The sequence below is a fragment of the Cricetulus griseus genome, chromosome 3 (assembly GCF_003668045.3).
Source record: "Cricetulus griseus strain 17A/GY chromosome 3, alternate assembly CriGri-PICRH-1.0, whole genome shotgun sequence".
Lineage (NCBI taxonomy): Eukaryota > Metazoa > Chordata > Mammalia > Rodentia > Cricetidae > Cricetulus > Cricetulus griseus.
In genome coordinates this window covers 244,857,201-244,877,249 of record NC_048596.1, presented here as the reverse complement: position 1 = coordinate 244,877,249, position 20,049 = coordinate 244,857,201, and the positions used below count along the sequence as shown (strand labels likewise).

The window sequence follows — 20,049 nt, the reverse complement described above, 5'->3', positions numbered from 1 at the left end:
CTTGGGATGTGCATGAAAACACGGACAGATGGTATAGAACAGGTCAGTGGGGTTTAGAAGAAACGTTAGTGAATTGGCTAAGAAGTCGGGCAAGAGAGAGGGCAAGGAAATGGAAGGAAGAATTTACTGATTTACCATTTTCAGGGTTTTTTGTTTGTTTGTTTGTTTTGGTTTTGTTGTTCTTTTTGTTGTTTTGTTTTTTGGTTTTTGCTTTGCTTTGCTTTGCTTTTTCCATAAGAGTCTCTCTTTGTAGCCCTGGCTACCCTGGAGCTCTCTATGTAGGCCCAGCTGAGCAACACCCCAGAGTTCAGAGGACACCAATTCCCAGACTCATGTCTCAAGGGAAAGGACTACACCGGGCTCTCGATTTTGAAAATAAATAGGGACAGATTATAAAGGAAAATCACCTTTCAGTGGGCTGAAACGCTAAAGAAAAGTTCCCACTTAGGATATAACCGCGTTTTTATTTGGCATTTCGCCGGTTTTTTTTTTTTTTTTTTTTTTGGCGCCTGCTGTTTCCCACCCTTCCTCTGCAATCTAGCTTCTTTTGTTAATCTTGATGATTCCATTCTGTTCAACTCCTCCTGACAAATAATCTTCTAATTCCTCTAAACTTTTAATTTATTATTTTTCAACAGGATGTCTTATTTAAAATTTACTCTCTGATGTTAATTTTCACTCTGAGCTTTGCTTCCTAGATACTAGACTGCACTGCCTTGGCAACCCTGGGAAGTCTGAGCCAGATCTCTTCTTTTCCCTTTCACTGGACTCAATCTTGGTTTGAATTGTAAAAATGCAGTTTTTACAGGAATTGCTCAACGGTTTGGGTTTGAATTGTTAGCGAGGTTTAACTTCTATAATTTCAAAACAGAGAAAATTCTGCTTTAAAAACCAAACGATGTAACCTAAAACGTTTAGAAGGAAATGAATCTGATTCAAGGAGAGTTAAGGATAATCGCACGAAAAGTTATTACAAAATTCGGGTTTAACCAATGGGAGAGTAGACCTGTAACCAATCAGAGAGGGCAGAAGTAAGTCTTAATCTGCATACAACTGCCTACAAATATACAGACATGTACCTGCATTTTAGTTTCTTTGCCTTGCAGAGAAAGAGATCAGAAGATGCCTGAGCCCGCGAAGTCGGCTCCCGCCCCGAAGAAGGGCTCCAAGAAGGCCGTGACCAAGGCCCAGAAGAAGGACGGCAAGAAGCGCAAGCGCAGCCGCAAGGAGAGCTACTCGGTGTACGTGTACAAGGTGCTGAAGCAGGTTCACCCCGACACCGGCATCTCCTCCAAGGCCATGGGCATCATGAACTCGTTCGTCAACGACATCTTCGAGCGCATCGCGGGCGAGGCTTCTCGCCTGGCGCATTACAACAAGCGCTCGACCATCACGTCCCGGGAGATCCAGACGGCCGTGCGCCTGCTGCTGCCCGGGGAGCTGGCCAAGCACGCGGTGTCCGAGGGCACCAAGGCCGTCACCAAGTACACCAGCTCCAAGTGAGCGCGCCAACCTCACTCTTGACCCAAAGGCTCTTTTCAGAGCCACTCACCTTCTCAATCAAAAGACGGTGGTGTAGCACTGTATTGTTTTAAATCTAGGCAGCAGAAGCAATGAGGAAGCAACGTTACTTCTTCCCTAACTGAATATACCCGAGTCACTTACAATCTGCCATAGGACAAGGGTAATCTGAGAATAAAGCAGTTCGAGGACCTAGCACCAAGGAGAGGACAAAGAAACAAGGAAAACGGGTTGCTCTGCCCCAACTTTATCCCAACCTAATCAAGTTGCCTATATGCGGATTGGTTACCCTTGCATCCCAGTTTTGTTTTCAGTTCCTCTATGGCTTTGGAGGCTGTCCTGGAACTAGTTCTTGCAGACCACGCCTGCCTCTGCCTCACAAGGGCTTGGTCGACATTAAAGGATCAAAATAGGCAGGAAATTAGCACAGCTCTCCTATCTGAAGAGGTGGGTGGCTCTGAAAAGAGCCTTTGGGCCAAGAGTGAGGTTGGCGCGCTCACTTGGAGCTGGTGTACTTGGTGACGGCCTTGGTGCCCTCGGACACCGCGTGCTTGGCCAGCTCCCCGGGCAGCAGCAGGCGCACGGCCGTCTGGATCTCCCGGGACGTGATGGTCGAGCGCTTGTTGTAATGCGCCAGGCGAGAAGCCTCGCCCGCGATGCGCTCGAAGATGTCGTTGACGAACGAGTTCATGATGCCCATGGCCTTGGAGGAGATGCCGGTGTCGGGGTGAACCTGCTTCAGCACCTTGTACACGTACACCGAGTAGCTCTCCTTGCGGCTGCGCTTGCGCTTCTTCCCGTCCTTCTTCTGGGCCTTGGTCACGGCCTTCTTGGAGCCCTTTTTCGGGGCGGGCGCAGACTTGGCGGGCTCAGGCATGTTGAGATGCTGAAACGGAAAAACACACAGACGGAAAACAGGCAAAAGTGTGGAAGCTTTCTACTTGCCGGGCTTTTATAGACCGTCTATGCAAATAAGTGATTCAGGGATAGTCGGCTATGATTTGAAAACCAGCTAGTGACACCATTATGCAAATGACGGTGTATTATGGGGCCTCTGTTATTGGCTGCAGCCAGAGAGCTAATGTTAACCAATCACACTTCACCCTTTCCTCTCCCATCCACCAGTATAAGTATCTTCTGGTTGCCCTTCAAAAGACAGTTTCGCCAAACTTTCCATTGCCTTCCTCTCTTTCCCTGTCATTTTCACTATGTCTGGACGCGGCAAGCAGGGTGGCAAGGCTCGCGCCAAGGCCAAGACCCGCTCCTCACGGGCCGGCCTTCAGTTCCCCGTCGGCCGTGTGCACCGTCTGCTCCGCAAGGGCAACTACTCGGAGCGGGTGGGCGCCGGCGCCCCGGTGTACCTGGCGGCCGTGCTGGAGTACCTGACGGCCGAGATCCTGGAGCTGGCTGGCAACGCGGCCCGCGACAACAAGAAGACCCGCATCATCCCGCGCCACCTGCAGCTGGCCATCCGCAACGACGAGGAGCTCAACAAGCTCCTGGGACGCGTGACCATCGCGCAGGGCGGCGTCCTGCCCAACATCCAGGCGGTGCTGCTGCCCAAGAAGACCGAGAGCCACCACAAGGCCAAGGGAAAGTAAAACCACTGCCTTTCACACTGGACTTCGCTATGAAAAACAAAGGCTCTTTTCAGAGCCACCTACTTTCTCATAAAAGGAGCTTTCTTGGTAGTTATTCTCTGCCCACAGTTAGGACCATCTCTTAGCGGAGAAGAGTTTTAACTGATTTAGGACATATAGTCAGATCTCGACACGAAGCAGCATGTAATATCAGTATCCTGCTAATGTTCCTTCAAAGTTCTGTAAGTTTGGTGGCTACTTTCCTGGGCTGTTTTCATTCTGGAGGAACACTAAGATTGCCCTTTGTGCTAACACTATAAAACGACATTTATGAAGTCAAGCTGCTCTTTGCAATGTCGAACTAGGACTGGTTATTAAAAACAATTTTCGTTTAGGTCTAGATTTTTTCCTTGCCCTCCGCAGTTTATACAAGTTTGGAATCTTTCCACTTAATGGTTTAGGGGAAAGTGCTTATTTGTCCAACTTAACATCTGGTTTGAAAAAGAGCTTCACTGTTAATGCTCATGTTGAGTTGAAAACAAGCCCTCAATGAGAAACCCTTCAAAGTTTAAGAAAGTTAGGCTTTTGAAATCTCTTTTCGCCCCTTTCTGTAGAAGAAAAAAACATCGAATTTCTTGATCAATGGAGTATAGCCGGTACCATTGAAAAATTTGGTTTCTGTCACACAATTTAAAAAACGTTAGCAAGCAAACAGCCTATGTCTTTCTAATAAGTAATAATGATGTCGTAGGAAACTGGACAGTACATTTCTTTGGTGAAAGCTGTAAAAACAGCATTAAAGTGGAAAACCAGAACAAAGGAAAATATTCAAATTAATGGGGCGGGTCCGAGAGAGCTGTATGAACAAATCTACCAATACCATCTCAGGGGTAATATTCCTGTGTGGTCCAATGAGAGCGGGGCTCGCTCGCTTTATATACATGTACTCCGGCAACAACCCTCTAGGCTTTCTTTGCCGGCAATTCCTGTTGCTGTTTCTTCGTTATGGCTCGTACTAAGCAGACCGCTCGCAAGTCCACCGGCGGCAAGGCCCCGCGCAAGCAGCTGGCCACCAAGGCTGCCCGCAAGAGCGCCCCGGCCACTGGCGGCGTGAAGAAGCCTCACCGCTACCGGCCCGGCACCGTGGCTCTGCGCGAGATCCGGCGCTACCAGAAGTCCACCGAGCTGCTGATCCGCAAGCTGCCGTTCCAGCGCCTGGTGCGCGAGATCGCTCAGGACTTCAAGACCGACCTGCGCTTCCAGAGCTCGGCCGTCATGGCGCTGCAGGAGGCCTGTGAGGCCTACCTGGTGGGTCTGTTTGAGGACACCAACCTGTGTGCCATCCACGCCAAGCGAGTCACCATCATGCCCAAGGACATCCAGCTGGCCCGCCGCATTCGCGGGGAGAGGGCCTAAAAGCTAGTGAGCGCAAAGCTGAACCCAAAGGCTCTTTTCAGAGCCACCCACACTTTCTGCAAAAGAGTGTATACCGTTTGGATATCTGCCAGCCATGGGATGGAGGAACAGGTCCTGCTTCCTATTTTAAAAAGCAAGATTTTGGCCGGGCGTTGGTGGCGCACGCCTTTAATCCCAGCACTCGGGAGGCAGAGGCAGGCGCATCTCTCTGAGTTAGAGCCCAGCCTGGTCTCCAGATGGAGCGCCAGGATAGGCTCCAAAGCTACACAGAGAAACGCTGTCTGGAAAAAAAAAAAGCACAAGATTTTTCACTAATGCCCCACAATCATTACAGTAACAGATACCCAGTACTTTCTGAAATGAAAATTCTATTGGACAAGAACAATCTTTATAGTGGCTTTTTGTTGGCTGGAGGTTGAATTTACTTTGGAGTTGAAAGTGGTTTTTATTTTCTGGTAGGAAAACTAGAAATGCAATGAACAGTTATCGTCAGCGGGTAGCTGGGACTGTTTGCATTAACTTATTTAGGGAGATTTGGGGAAGGCATGAAGAAGGAAAGAAAATGGATTTTTTTCTAATATGGACTTAATAAAATGACTCCTTTTAAATTGATTATATGTGAGGGAATAAGTATTTGGCTGTGCATCTTGGCCATCTTCACATAGGGAAGATAAATTTTGGCCAAGTGCCCAAGTCATAGGATCATGGAACATGTGAACATAAACATATATTTAGAATCTATAACATTTTTGTATCTATTCAGTACTTCATTTTATGTTTAATCAAGAAAGTGTGGCCAGGCATCATTTCAGCTGCCTGTAATCTAAGTACTTTGGAGGTAGAAGCAGGAAAATGGAGAATTCCAGGCCAGAACTGGATCTACAATAAATCATAAACCTCAGCACACTTCACCAAAAAGGAAAATAATGCGCTTATGGGGAACGCAATATGGTTTATGCTCCATATTCTCTTGAGCAACAGATGATGACAGTAGGTGATATGATATTCCTCACCCATTAAGCTTTTTAAAAAAAATTCTTATTTTGAAACAGTTATAAGTGCCTGTCTGACAAAATGTGATGTGGAAACTATTTGAAATAAAGTCTAAGGAGCCAGGGTCTCACACTTGTCTTTGATCCCATCTAAATCATCAAATAATGCATTCATTTGTGTTGTATATCAAAACTAGTCATTAAAATAGAACAACAAACAAAATAAAAACTTTAAAACAATTTAAATGGTTCTATAAGACACCAGCACAATGTGTCTTCATGGTCAGCCATAGTTTTGGATGTTGCACCACACCATCTGTTGGCTGGGACTATGGCCAGGTGAGATATTACAGTGGTAGGCCGCACAGGAACAGGACGTTCTGGAGGATACTTTCTGGGACTGGTTCTCATATTACCATAAATCCATCCAGCTGTACCATTACTGTGGTATTGGAAGATGGACAAATACTGACACCAACCAGTGAACAATTAATTAGTGATGCTCCTTTTAATCAAATATTCTCCCAGGGAAATCTAGAAGAAGATGATGCCTCAGACATTTAACATTTATTCACATTGTAGATTGAGAATCTATTGATATCATGATGATACCCATGTTAGTGACAGTGGCACAGAAAGACTCGGTGACAGCAGATCACATAAAAATGAGAAGATAAAAAGAATACATGCCATAAGGCAGAAAAGAACCTATTTCATTGCATTTCTGTTGCTAAAATTCAACCTGGAAGGGAAAGTCTGGTGCAGAACTCCTTAAGATGAAAGAAAAAGAGCTGTTGAGACAGCTCAGTGGGTACGAGCTCTTACACACACCCGAGGACCAGAGTTTGATCCCAGCCCAGGAGACAAACTCATTTCCTCTGCAGCATCCTGCTTAATTGCACCTTGTCTGAAGCATACAATCTTTGTCCTGTCCTGTGTAACCATGAAAGTTTTGTAATCTTGGGGCTTCCAGCCCTACAATTACCCCTTATAAAAACACCCCTCACTTGAAAGCAGGTACTCCATTTGTTCCTGGACGGATGGGGTTCTTGCTGCAGCTCATATTCTTCAGTCAATCAAAAAAACTTTGTCCCTGTAATCGGTGAGTCGTCTCCTTGTTGGCGAGTTCTTTTGGGGTTCCAAAATCTGGGTACAACAATATTTGGTTCGTGAAGGATGCTTGATGGATTCTATGTTCTAGGAAATGACTTAGACCTGGAAGATGATGAGAGTTGGAAGATAATGGGAGCTTCGTGGGCAAGGGAAGCACAGGACAGATAGTGTCCTGGTTAGTTTTCTGTCAACTGATGTAAACTATAGTTATCTGGCAAGACGAACCTCAGTTGAGAAAGTGCTTCTAACACATTGGCCTGTAGGCCATTTTTGTGACTGATGATTGATGCGGTGGGTTATAGCTCACTGTGGGCAGTGCCACCATTCAGCAGGTGGTCTGGGGTTGTATATCAAAATGGGCTGAGTGAACCATGGGAAGCAAGTCAGTAAGCAACACTTATTTGTATCTGCTTCTATTTCTGTCTCTGTATTCCTGTCTTGTATTATTGACCTGACTAACCCAGTGATGGAGTGTGACCTGAGAGTTGTAACCGGAAATAAATCTCAGTTGCTTTTAATCATAGTCCTTATTACAGTAGTAGAAAGTAAATTAGAGAAATGGGAGGGATGTACAAGACAGTCTTCTTAATGTAAGGAGCAACTCCATAGACTGATATGCTCTACCCATCAGACACTTTACCACTCCATTTTCTATGGTCATACTGAGACGTGTGGATTTTCCTCTGTTCTTTTGAAAAAAGTAATGATGCCATCTTTTATTAAATGGACTTCCATTGTTGCTCTTGCCACCAGATGCAATGTCACATTTGGTGAATTTTTATTAAATTCATCTCTAATTATTTAGGTTTCCCATCAATTGTGATTGTGTTGGGAGGGGGGATAGGGCGGAGAGAGTTGAGAAAGCCTTGACCCAAAACTGAAAAATTAGCATATAAAAAAATCCGAACAACAAACCCAAGTTGGTAATGAGGAAGTTTGGAAAATTTCTTTTTTTCCTTCAAGATTTATTTACTATTCTGCCTGTATGTTTCCCTGAATGCCAGAAGAAGACATAGGATCTCATGATATAGGGTTGTGAGCCACCATGTGGTTTCCAGGAATTGAACTCAGAATCTCTGGAGAAGTCAGTGCTCTTAACCTTTGAGCCATCTCTCCAGCCTGTGAAATGTTTTTAAGTCCATCACCACATTGCCACTCTTGAGGGAGAAGAGGCACTTTATAAAGTCTTAAGGTGATCTAAAAAACACATCAATTGGTGGAGATTTGGGATACTAATGAGAAATGCAAGGTAAGAAGCTGTAAAATGGTATGTAACAGAGACTAAGCCTAGTCTATGTAGATGATCCTAGAGCTATTTATGAGATACACACACACACACACACACACACACACACACTCCACCCTCTTTGTTTAGTAAGCCTTTTGAGGGGTTGTACTTCTTTTGGCTCTGGTCTGCTTCCTTCCTTGTATGTATACTACCTCTTAGTAAATTGTCACTGCTTTTGATGCTGCTATATATATCTGCTCAACACTTTGTTCCTTGTCACAAAAATGTGGGATCCTTTGGGAAATATCTTTGTATTGACTTGGTAGATAATACATTGTTTGGGTATAATTCTGCTCATGAGAAAATAAAGGAATATGACATTTCCTATAGTCTATCTTACATTTGGTAGATTTAAACAATTTTGACACCAAATTGATTCTTCTGTACCAATACAGAAGAAAGAGAATTATTTATCATGGAACAGAAATAAAAAGATCCATATAATCATAAGACATATAAAAGGAACTATAAAACAAGGATAACAATCTTACTTGCCTCACAAAGGAGAGTGGAAGAATAAAAATCTCCTGGAGCAATAAGGTCTGGGTCTCTGGCACTCCGACTATATTGAGAAATTTTAAAGCTGATTCAAAAGGAATATCTATTAATACATAGAGATTATTTGCCCATTGTCCTTAGAGACATCTCTGTATTATTAAAGATACAGATTGATTTAATCTGCATAAGGTTTCATGTCTGCTCAAGGAAGATTGAAACTTAGTTTTTCTAGTTCTCTTCAAAATTCCTGTAAGAATAATTGAAGGACAAAAATAATAGCATTCATTTACAGAGTCTTACAAATTTTCAATAAATCGTTATTAGCAAGACCATTTTCATTCCAATATGCATGTAATGTTTGTTGACTAAAATATACACGAAGGAAATCCCAAGTTTCAGCGAAAGCGAAGTAAAAATAGAACACTCCCACACACATATTATCTTCATTCACATATCCCCTGATTTCTATGTGTAAATGAAGCAGAAGGGTTGAATAAACAGCACATTTTTTAATCATTTAGAACCCGGGCCCTTTAACCCTCTGAGCTTTTACTTTCCCTGGTCAGTCTGCATGCTAAAGAACACTGCTTGGCTTCATAGGCATACCTAAATCTGTAGAAACAGTCTTCGAACCTGAAACAATACATATGTTCTTAAAACTTAAACCTTCCTAATGCTGAGACCTTTTAATACAGTTCCCCATGCTGTGGTGACTCCCCCAACCATAAAATTATTTCTGTTGTTTCTTCATAACTGTAATTTTGCCGCTGTTATGAATGTGATTTCAATCTTTGATGTTACCCAGAGGTCGCGACCTACAGGTTGAGAACCACCGAGATTTGGAAAAAAAAAAATGTATTACTACCCATTTAGTGAAATCAACAATAAAGGACAAACTTTTTTGTTAATAATACATATACTGTCCTTATTGAAGGCTGAAAGAATTGTACATATGTACGTGATACAATGAGTTAAATTTTAACTACTAGCTTTGCTGTTGTCCCAGGCCCCGCCTTGTCTCCTCCTTTTCATAGGACAAAGGACAGAAGGGCGGGCGTTGACTGTGGTTTCCGCCCCTTTTATTCAGGTTTTCAAACAGGTCCGCCTTAGTATTATAAAAGGCAGAAAGCAACCTTGTTCGAATCACTGTGTGTTGGGCTCCTAGCTACGAGTGTGCAACATGTCCGGCCGCGGCAAGGGCGGTAAGGGTCTTGGAAAAGGCGGCGCTAAGCGCCACCGCAAAGTCCTCCGGGACAACATCCAGGGCATCACCAAGCCCGCCATCCGCCGCCTGGCCCGCCGTGGTGGAGTCAAGCGCATCTCTGGCCTCATTTACGAAGAGACCCGCGGGGTGCTGAAGGTGTTCCTGGAGAACGTGATCCGCGACGCGGTCACCTACACGGAGCACGCGAAGCGCAAGACTGTCACCGCCATGGATGTGGTCTACGCGCTCAAGCGCCAGGGCCGTACGCTCTACGGCTTCGGCGGTTAAGCTTCAACCGTGTCTTTCCCCCAAAAGGCCCTTTTCAGGGCCACCCATCTTTTCACTTTAAAGGGTTGTATTCTCCGTGTTTCCTCTAGGGCGGCATTAGAGCTTTTGGTCTTAGGAGCTGCGTCTTTGGACATGGGCATTTTGGGTTTTATGGAATGTTGCTTTGGTAGCTAGTTCACTATGGTAACCATACTCTTAGGTTATTTGTGTTGGGCTACTTAGTAAGTCGTGATCCTTCCTCACCTACGGAGTGTTTATGCCTGTGACCATTCCTAACTGTTTACATGTGTGTTAGTGCAGTGGCCTTTAGATTTTTTACCTTAATTTTTAAGAATTTTTTTAGTCCATTATAGCAACTTGAGAGATGCTGTTAAGTCTGAAGTCTTATAACAATAACGTTCCTTTGTTGTAATCAGATTTTTGTTTCTGAGACAGTCGAAATCTGTATAGCCTGGACTATGTAGCAGCTGGGTGAAAATTGTGCCATTTTCCCCCAGGTTCTCAAGTGCTGGACTTAGAGGTTTTAGGTAGCAAACCTGGATTTTTCCATTTCTTTAGCACAAACTTTTTCTGTTATATAATTTTTTTTTTTTTAACAATTTTGCTAGTCAGAAAGGGCAGGGCTGGGGAGATGGGACAGTCGTTACTCAGAGAACTCAGATTGGATTTCCCAGAACCCACATGTTGGCTTTCAATTGTGTAACTCCAGTTCCAGGGGATCTGACCTCAGAGCAGGCAACAGGCATGCATGTGATGGAATTACAGGTCCAAAGTAACAGGAAAAGCCTACTTAAGTTCTGGCCCGCACACAGAAGAGACAGAAAAAGAAAAAAGGAAAACGTGTAGTTTCAGGAAGTGGACAGATCCTGTAAAGCTTCATGACTGCTCAGTTTGAAGAAACAATGCTAGGGGAGTGGTGTTCGGGACTGAAAAGTACAGCATCTCATTAAAGGAAAAAATACCATGTATCTCTAGCATGGCTTATGGTGAAACTACCTACCTACCTAATGGCAGTCCCAGAATTTCCATCCCCCACAATGAGCCTTTACTGTTACTTAAAATATATACATATATAATGTGTGTATATTCCAATGTTTTATGTGTATGGGTGTTTTTATTTTAACAATAGTGGTTTCTGGGAGGGCTTAAAGGCATGGAAGCAGTGAGGTGGGTAGTGGGAATGTACTATGCTCAAGGCAGTGTTTGCTTAACCAGGTCCAGGATTCCATTGTCGGTATTGCATAAAAGCAGGAGTGATCAGGCCTTTTTTTGTTGTTATTTTTTGTTGTTGTTGTTGTTGTTGTTCGAGACAGGGTTTCTCTATGGCTTTGGAGGCTGACCTGGAACTAGCTCTTGTCGACCAGGCTGGTCTCGAACTCAGAGATCCACCTGCCTCTGCCTCCCAAGTGCTGGGATTAAAGGTGTGTGCTACCACCGCCCGGCAGGGCTTATTCTTTAATGTCAGTACTCAGAAAGTAGAAAATACAGGCTAAAGTTCAAGGCCATCCTCTGTTCAAGGCCCATGAGGTATAGATGCTATTCTGTTTCAAAACCAAACCAAACCAAACCCTCTAATGAGTCCAGTCTTGGAAACCTGAAGAACTCAAACTTGTTCATTCCCCAATCAGGAGCTTTCTATAACTTCTTAATCTGTAAAATAAACATCGTAGTTTGACATATAGATCTCACATCTTCCCTTCAAGAAAAATTCCACATGGTCCAGTCTGATCTGCACATCAGATGTTTCCAAAATATCACCAGAGAAGGAACATCAGTGTCCCCTAAGAACTTAAAAAATTTGTGTGTGTGTGTGTGTGTGTGTGTGTGTGTGTGTGTGTGTGTGTGTGTCTATTTCTTGCCTTTACAGAAGTTCCAGGGATGAAACTCAGATAATCAAGCTCACAACTCACTAGATTTAACTGTCCTGCCAACTTTTTTAAAAAATGGCCCCAGACCCAGTAGACATCAGAAGCTTGGGTATTGGAATCATCAATGTGTCCTTCAATAAGCCCAATAGGTGATACTCACTGCTCTGGAGTCAAGGTGGGCTTTTTGGTTTTTGTGTTGTTTGTTTTTTTTTTTCCTTATTTATTTTTTAGTAGAATTTTGCTATGTAACCCAGCCAGGCATAGAGAAAATCTGAAAAGAACAGATACTAAAGGTAGCCATGGGGTGGGGATTTCAAAGAGTGGGAAAAGAAAATATATACCTGAGAAAAATCTTCTGAGATTGTATTTCATGGAGTGCTAGATGGGCCTACTTTGTAGACATTGCAATTCTGGTTTGAAGTCAGTGGGGGTTGATGAAAAGCTCTGAGTAGGCTCAATCAGGAATGCTTTAAGAAAGAAGGCTACAACAGGTATGCAGGTGCACACCTTTAATCCCAGTGTTCAGCAAGCAGAGGCAGATGGAAGTCTGAGGTCACAGGGTCTTCTGACTTCCAGGCTCTGTCCTAACAAAACGATACAAACAGGAACGAAAGAACACCAAAGAGTGTGATGGCCCCACCTAGGATTCCACGTTTAGAGGGGGGAAGCAGGGGGATTGCTGAAACTTTGAAATTAGTTTTCCAGGATAGCCAGGGCTACAACACTGGGACCTTGTCACAAGGAAACGACAGCTAAACAAACAAGATATTACCTTGAACCTTTGGACTCTGACATGTAAATAATTCACCAGGAAGTTCCAGGATTACTTCTAAAGTCACAATGAGTAAAGTTAACTTGCAATTTTTAAAAAAACAGTAGAGAAAAGAAAAAAAAAAAGAAAAGAAAAGAAACCATTTATCTGTGTGTGCTCCCTTGCATGGGATATCTGTGTAGGTTAGGTGTTTTTTGGAGTGCCATTTGGGTATAGTGGACACAATTCAGGTCTTCAGGCTTGGTGGCTAATAACTTTACCTGCTGAGAAGCCTACTGGATTGAAGATGCAATTTTATTACTTTAAAATGGATAGTTTGTATCTTTTTTATTTACTTAACTTTTAAAGAGAGGCCTAGGGAGCTGGGCTAAAGGTACTAACCCAGCCTCGGGAAGCAGACCTTGAAGAGCCTGGAGGCAGGACTATAGCTCAGTGGAACTGGGATTTTAGTTCCATCCCCAGCCCCCCTGATATCGTACTTCATACTTTCTTCCTCACCTTCGGTCAGGGTCCCTCCCTGTTGGGAAGCATAGCTACAAAATTGCTGAATTTAGAAGCGACAGACTCTGGAGGCTCGTCAAGGAGCCACACCTAACATTCCGAAGCTTTTACTGTAAATAAAGATGTGTCTGAATGCTAGGAATTTTTTTTTTCAGGTCTTATTTACCAAACAAGGCAGGAGACCGGTGTGGGAATTTTCTTGGTGTTTAAAAAATACCCAGCAGCTTAAGAACAGGAAGAAGGAAATTAAATGCTTCCAGGGCTGCCTACTTTTTATCGTTTAGTTTTACAAACAAACCCCTTTCACCATTTCCTGTAATTAAAAAAGCAAAGTAAGTTTTTAAAATGGAAATATTGCTGCTTCTCACACAACCCAATTCATATGTAAAAGTCTTAAGATTCAAAAGCTCCAGGTCAGGAAGGAATCTGTAGAGGTAGACGCCCGAACGGGCGCTTCAAGAATACTTTCGCTTTCAGCAAGCCGAGCTGAGCAGAGCTTAGATGTGTCTATACAATGTGGCGCCACATAAAATGGCGACCTGAGCGTCACCAAGAGCCGGGTAACAAACACCGAACCAACAAGCTTGCGTACTGGACGAAATGGGGAGACAGAAGAGAGGGACTTATGTTAAGTTAGCTAAACCGGGTGGTGGTAAACCCAAGTTTTCACTCCGACTGTGTTAAATTCCCAGGGAATAATTTAAAAGCCCGGAAATAAGCGATCGCGCCGAGGTCCCTTCCTGTTTCACCTCCGGGAGACGCCAAGGGTATACACCTAACATTCGCTTAGCATGAGAAGGTTTAAACTAATAGTCCCGAGCTTACTGCTCCAATACCGAAATTTAGAAGCCAAGCTATTTGGGAGTTTTCTAGTAACCCAAGAGGGCCTCTTAGGGGACACTTCCTTAGTAACAAAAAGTCAATATTAACACTGTGGTCTCAGAAAGTGCATAGCTCTTAATTGTGAAGCTTTAGGTGGCTCTGAAAAGAGCCTTTGGGTGAAGAAAGCGTTGAGATAGCGCGCTCACTTGGAGCTGGTGTACTTGGTCACAGCCTTGGTGCCCTCGGACACCGCGTGCTTGGCCAGCTCACCGGGCAGCAGCAGGCGCACAGCCGTCTGGATCTCCCGGGACGTGATGGTCGAGCGCTTGTTGTAATGCGCCAGGCGAGAGGCCTCGCCAGCGATGCGCTCGAAGATGTCGTTGACGAACGAGTTCATGATGCCCATGGCCTTGGAGGAGATGCCGGTGTCGGGGTGCACCTGCTTCAGCACCTTGTACACGTACACCGAGTAGCTCTCCTTGCGGCTGCGCTTGCGCTTCTTCCCGTCCTTCTTCTGGGCCTTGGTCACCGCCTTCTTGGAGCCCTTCTTCGGGGCGGGCGCAGACTTGGCGGGCTCAGGCATGTTGAGATGCTGAAAGGGAAAAACAGACAAACGGGAAACAGGCAAAAGTGTGGTAGCCTTCTACTTGCCGGGCTTTTATAGACCGTCTATGCAAATAAGTGACTCAGGGATAGTCGGCTATGATTTGAAAACCAGCTAGTGACACCATTATGCAAATGACGGTGTATTATGGGGCCTCTGTTATTGGCTGCAGCCAGAGAGCTAATGTTAACCAATCACACTTCACCCTTTCCACTCCCATCTACCAGTATAAGTATCTTCTCGTTGCCACTCAAGAGACAATTTCACCAAACTTTCTACTGCCTTCCTCTCTTTCTCTGTCATTTTCGCTATGTCTGGACGCGGCAAGCAGGGTGGCAAGGCTCGCGCCAAGGCCAAGACCCGCTCCTCACGGGCCGGCCTTCAGTTCCCCGTCGGCCGTGTGCACCGCCTCCTCCGCAAGGGCAACTACTCGGAGCGGGTGGGCGCCGGCGCCCCGGTGTACCTGGCGGCCGTGCTGGAGTACCTGACGGCCGAGATCCTGGAGCTGGCTGGCAACGCGGCCCGCGACAACAAGAAAACCCGCATCATCCCGCGCCACCTGCAGCTAGCCATCCGCAACGACGAGGAGCTCAACAAGCTCCTGGGACGCGTGACCATCGCGCAGGGCGGCGTCCTGCCCAACATCCAGGCGGTGCTGCTGCCTAAGAAGACCGAGAGCCACCACAAGGCCAAGGGAAAGTAAGACCACTGCCTTTCACACTGGTCTTCGCTATGAGAAACAAAGGCTCTTTTCAGAGCCACCTACTTTTTTCGGTAAAAAGTGCTGAAATACTACGAACAAGACTTAGGCAAATTGGGATTGTTGAATTAATTTCTAGTGTAACCACAAACTTCCAAATCCTCACCATCTCAACAATAAGGGAATTCAATATTTCAAAATACTCTTCCAACATCCCCATGAAGAAGTTATTCTCACAGGTTGGTCAAACTACCCACAAACAGCATTTTCTTTGCGTGCTCATAAGAACAAAAGTACCATTCGGTTCTACCATTGGTATTGAGGGCTGCTGTAAGACACTTAAATTGTGATAATTCGGCAAGAAATTAGTTATTTAGGTATATATGTGGGTATGCTCATGACTTGACAGAACAGGATAATTCAAGTAAGTCAGAAATATAAAAGGACAAAGAGGAAAGCCCTGCCAAAAACCTATTGGAGGGTTTGTATTTTGGTTTTTTTGCTTGTTTTGCTGGAAGTTTGTTGTGTTGCTTTGTTTTTTGACACAGGGCATTAACTAGCTCTGGCTGTCCTAGAACTCACTGAGTAGATCATGTTAGTTTCCACCACACAAAGATCTTTCTGCCTCTACCTCGGATCGGTGGCCTTAAAGTCATGGACCACTACAAATGCAGCCAATGGAGGCTTGCGGGGGTGGGGGGCGGGTAGTGTTCTAAAAAAAAATAAAGGACTCAAAGCCAGTATTAATTAAAACTAAAGTGGACTTAGAGTTTTAATTATTCAGTCTTGAATAATTTTATCTCATTCAAACACTGGGACTGAACAATTGTAAGGACTCAAAAGTGTGTTCTGAGATGACAAAGTACTATCTAGTGCTGCTTTTTCTTTAATACTCATTGTTGATTTATCTTATATTTATGGGGCAGTGTGTGTGTGCCACATGTATTTGGTGCCCTCACAGGCTGGAAGAAGGTTTCAGATGCCCTGGTGTCAGGATTTCATGCTCCTGTGAACTACCAGGTAGACTTGGGTACTGGTTTCCATTTCAGGTCCTCTGGAGGAGCAGCAAGTGCTCTTAACTGGTGAGCCATCTCTACAATCTCAATGTAGAAATGTGTTGTGTTTTTTGTTTGTTTGTTTGTTTTTTTAATGTATTCATCCATTCAGTCATTCATTGACAGTATCACTACAGACCTGGATGCCCTGGAACTTACCTTCTAACCCTAATTAGGTTCAAATTCACAGCAATCCAAGCTAACCCTACTTTGTTCTGGGAATACAGGCATGAGTCACCTAGCCCAACTGAGGGTTAAAGGTATTGACAGGACCAGAGCTGTGACTGGAATGGTTTCTATGTGTGGATTATGAAAGGGAGAAGTGGGCAATGATGGGCTTCATGACTCATAAACTTTGAAGTCTTTACAACTGTAATCACTTGCACAGTCTAGGAAAAGCAAAGGAAATCAATTTGTAATGGAATTACAATCTAGCAGGTATACCTCAGTCACCTGCACAATAAAGATGCACTGTTTGTCAAAGAAAACAAAACAAACCTGTGCCTTTACTTTATGACAATTATCCAGGTGTGGAATCCAAATAATTAAAGCAAGTTCAAAGTACATAAACCATAAGTTTGGACTATGTAATTCCTAACTAAGAAAATCACTAGGAAGCTCTACATAGCTCAAAAGAATATAGGTTGTCAAATATATGTGTAATTGGCAGAGGAGTTGAAATATGGTCAAACAAAGATATATTCATCAAAATTATTACTGTCTTGTGCCCTAGCTATACTGTAATATTTGTCTTATTTTTTTTTCCTATGAGACAAAGATATTTGTGCTTTTTAATGGAAAAAAATCCATTCCCATTGTCAGGAACTTTCAAACAAAAGTCTAAATACATAGATGTGGGAACCTTAACAAAAAAAAAAAAAAAATTAACAAACCTTTTAGACTATGCTTTCATGTGACAATGGAAGGAAACGAAATCTGAAATTATCTTAATTCCATGATTCAAATGTTTCTCAACAGAATTTAGAGCTGCTCCATGGTACCCAGAGTTCCTTTTCTGATGTCCACATCAGATGAAGAATCAGCTTTCCTGTCTGCATTTTCCACCTTCCCTCATGCAAACAATGACATTGTAACTGGGGTGGGGGGGGGGCCAGTACTAGTGTTCAATTTCCAGAACTAAGCAACATGAAAAGACCAGAAGCTTTATAATCCTCTCTTTGCCTTCAATCAAGTCAATTGCATATTCTTTCACTCATTATTTTAAATGGGTAAAACTGAGGTAGAATAAGATGATAGGAACCTCACCCTTACCTACCTGATCCTCACATGTACACTTTAAAATTATGCATTCCACATATTTTTTTCCTTAGATTTTTTTAGGTCCCAGCCTCAGACTGCACTTTGAACAATTTAAACAGACAGAGGACTGCAAGCCTGGCCACTTGGGCAGATGGGAGATTTCCAACAAAGATTTATTGTCAGAATTATTTCTGAAGTACACTAGTGTTGTTCTTTTTGAATAGTTGTTAACCAGTTTCTTTTTGCTCACCTGGCAGAATTATGCTTTTCCTGACAAGAGCTCAGGAGCAGGCAGGTCAGGACCTAATGGTGATTGTGATTCTGCACTGCCCCCTAGAGCTGCAGGATGAACATAATAGCTGGTTGCAAATGTTTCCCTGTGTTATGGGAATGCAACCTAAATGGGGGGGAATCTTGGTGAACAAACATTAGCATCCTAGTATCCTAACTTGCTTATCTCTAATAGGCCTGGTTCGCATATTACTTATGGATGCAGTATTCTGAAGGCAGTGCTCCCTTAGCTAAATTCTACTTTGTGTGACTTCATGTCTCTCTCCTAAGCAAATCTATTAGCAAATCTATTAATAAATCCTCTAAGCATCATTTCTATCACTTTGACTTTCTTCTACATCACAATGAAAGGTGTAAAAGCTTTGAAGGCCTTAAACCATTTTGGGAAACTGAATGTTGTATAGAAATTTTTAAACAAAGATAAAATGTTGCTAACCTGGAGTGAACAAAATTATTGTACATAAGCCAATAATCTTTGAAGTTCTTATTGTTACATTTTTGTTTATGTATTAATGTTGTACCCACCCACAAAAGTTGACCATGTTGTGATGATCAGAGGACAATCTGCATGATTCTAGTCTCTTTCTTCCACCATGTAGCTTCCATGGGTTTAAACTAAAATCCTTGGATTTAGATACCAAGTGCTCCCGCACTTGATGAACCAACTTCCCAGTTCTGATCTTTGAAGTGCTGTCTGTGCCACTAATCACAAATAACTTGCATTGCTACACAATTAAAAATGTTATAGTTAGAAAGTAAGCTTGTATCAATAGAAAAGACAAAAATGAAACAATATATTTCTCTACAATCCCACTGTGACCTTAACTTTTCCACACTGTAGAACAGAGTCCTCCACATACCCCTGTCTTGAGTTATTTTGTCCTAACTGTCCATCTTTACTAAGAAAAAAAAAATAGTAACATAAATTGTCATAGTGGAGACAAAGTGTGGAACATCATGATCTGGTTAGTGTCGACATGTGTACCCACAACTTCACAATCTTCGAGGTAGTCCCCTCCCCTGTCCTACACATTCCTGCCATTTTTACTATTATTGTACATGGGCTCAACCTTTAAAGCCACTGAGTCTGTGTGGTGACACAGTTAAATGATCCCTGAAAGACAAGCCTTGGTGTCTGCTCCTCTAAGAATTTCATGAATTTAGTGTAACCCCTTGGTATCTACTTTAGCAATTCATCATTCTTCCCAGACTCCAAACTAATTAACTTTCACTTTCTTATCTCCCTGTGTCCTGACATTTGCTAAACTTTTCAAAAACAAATGGTTCTGTGGCTTTTGCTCTATTTGTCAAATAACTCTGGTCTTACACACATATTTCTTCAGTCTTTAATCAATGAAACAGAGTGTTTACATATAAAAAGATACTTAAAAACTTGGTGACACCAATTGCTTAAAGAATCAATTTTAGAATCCTTTAAGTTGGTTTCAGATGGCTGAAAAGATGGTTCAGTGGTTAAGAGTACATATTGTTCTTTCAGATGATCAGTTTGAATCCTAGAATCCATATCAGCCAGTTCACAACCGCCAGTAACTCCAGTTACTGGACTTTACAGGCAACTTTATGCACATGTGTGCACTCATGTGCACACGCACAGGCACCCTCACACACACACACACACACAAAGAGAGAGAGAGAGAGAGAGAGAGAGAGAGAGAGAGAGAGAGAGAGAGAGAGAGAGAGACGCTTTTAAAACTAAAAGTAAATCTAATAACAAATAATAATGACTTAGGCTGCAATCCCACCACACAAGGCTAAAGGAGGAAATAAAGAACCTCCTAGGTTTCACAATGAGGTTTACATTCAGCTTTGAATTTCTTCCTGAAGATAATACACTTGGGAAAGATATGTGACTCCAAAATTTCAGGTAATGTCCTCCTTGCTATCATCCCATATTTGAAGAATTCAAATGTTAATGAAGTCCTTGCTGCTATATTTCTTCATGTCTTGACAAACAAATATATGCTTAGGATCTACCCTTGGTTTTCTAACAAAATTGACATAGTGTGTATATTTAAGAGTACTTACTAAGAAGCCAGGCTATAGAGCCCAACAAGTTTCTTTCTTTTCTTTCTTTTTTTTTTTTTTTTTTTTTTACTACACTATAACCATGTCACTTTAAACATGTTCAAAGGATTTTTCAAAGAGAAACCAGGGATCCATGAATTTCAGATGTGCATTTCAAACACACACCAACCTATAAATTCATACACTTACCCACAAACTTAAAGCAAATCAAATGTTCAAGATACATATTA

At 43.0% G+C, this 20,049-nt stretch overlaps 6 protein-coding genes across 6 annotated transcripts; 4 read left to right on the top strand and 2 right to left on the bottom strand.

Annotated features, from left to right (window-relative positions):
* The first annotated feature begins 1,088 nt into the window (after window positions 1–1,088).
* Window positions 1,089–1,716, top strand: LOC100751148 (histone H2B type 1-C/E/F/G/I). The gene has a single exon (XM_027409525.2). The coding sequence runs from the start codon at window positions 1,123–1,125 to the stop codon at window positions 1,501–1,503; it is 381 nt and encodes a 126-aa protein (XP_027265326.1). The 5' UTR covers window positions 1,089–1,122; the 3' UTR covers window positions 1,504–1,716.
* A 256-nt stretch (window positions 1,717–1,972) lies between these two features.
* LOC100751440 (histone H2B type 1-C/E/F/G/I) lies at window positions 1,973–2,454 on the bottom strand. Its single transcript, XM_027409527.2, has one exon. The coding sequence runs from the start codon at window positions 2,396–2,398 to the stop codon at window positions 2,018–2,020; it is 381 nt and encodes a 126-aa protein (XP_027265328.1). The 5' UTR covers window positions 2,399–2,454; the 3' UTR covers window positions 1,973–2,017.
* A 214-nt stretch (window positions 2,455–2,668) lies between these two features.
* Window positions 2,669–3,177, top strand: LOC100750854 (histone H2A type 1-B). The gene has a single exon (XM_027409517.2). The coding sequence runs from the start codon at window positions 2,730–2,732 to the stop codon at window positions 3,120–3,122; it is 393 nt and encodes a 130-aa protein (XP_027265318.1). The 5' UTR covers window positions 2,669–2,729; the 3' UTR covers window positions 3,123–3,177.
* A 6,365-nt stretch (window positions 3,178–9,542) lies between these two features.
* On the top strand, window positions 9,543–10,992 carry LOC100750560 (histone H4). Its single transcript, XM_035442881.1, has one exon. The coding sequence runs from the start codon at window positions 9,589–9,591 to the stop codon at window positions 9,898–9,900; it is 312 nt and encodes a 103-aa protein (XP_035298772.1). The 5' UTR covers window positions 9,543–9,588; the 3' UTR covers window positions 9,901–10,992.
* Window positions 10,993–14,021: 3,029 nt separating this feature from the next.
* LOC100761268 (histone H2B type 1-C/E/F/G/I) lies at window positions 14,022–14,503 on the bottom strand. The gene has a single exon (XM_027409526.2). The coding sequence runs from the start codon at window positions 14,444–14,446 to the stop codon at window positions 14,066–14,068; it is 381 nt and encodes a 126-aa protein (XP_027265327.1). The 5' UTR covers window positions 14,447–14,503; the 3' UTR covers window positions 14,022–14,065.
* A 215-nt stretch (window positions 14,504–14,718) lies between these two features.
* LOC100775043 (histone H2A type 1-B) lies at window positions 14,719–15,230 on the top strand. The gene has a single exon (XM_027409516.2). It carries the CDS (start codon window positions 14,778–14,780, stop codon window positions 15,168–15,170), a length of 393 nt encoding a protein of 130 aa, XP_027265317.1. The 5' UTR covers window positions 14,719–14,777; the 3' UTR covers window positions 15,171–15,230.
* The last annotated feature ends 4,819 nt before the right edge of the window (window positions 15,231–20,049 follow it).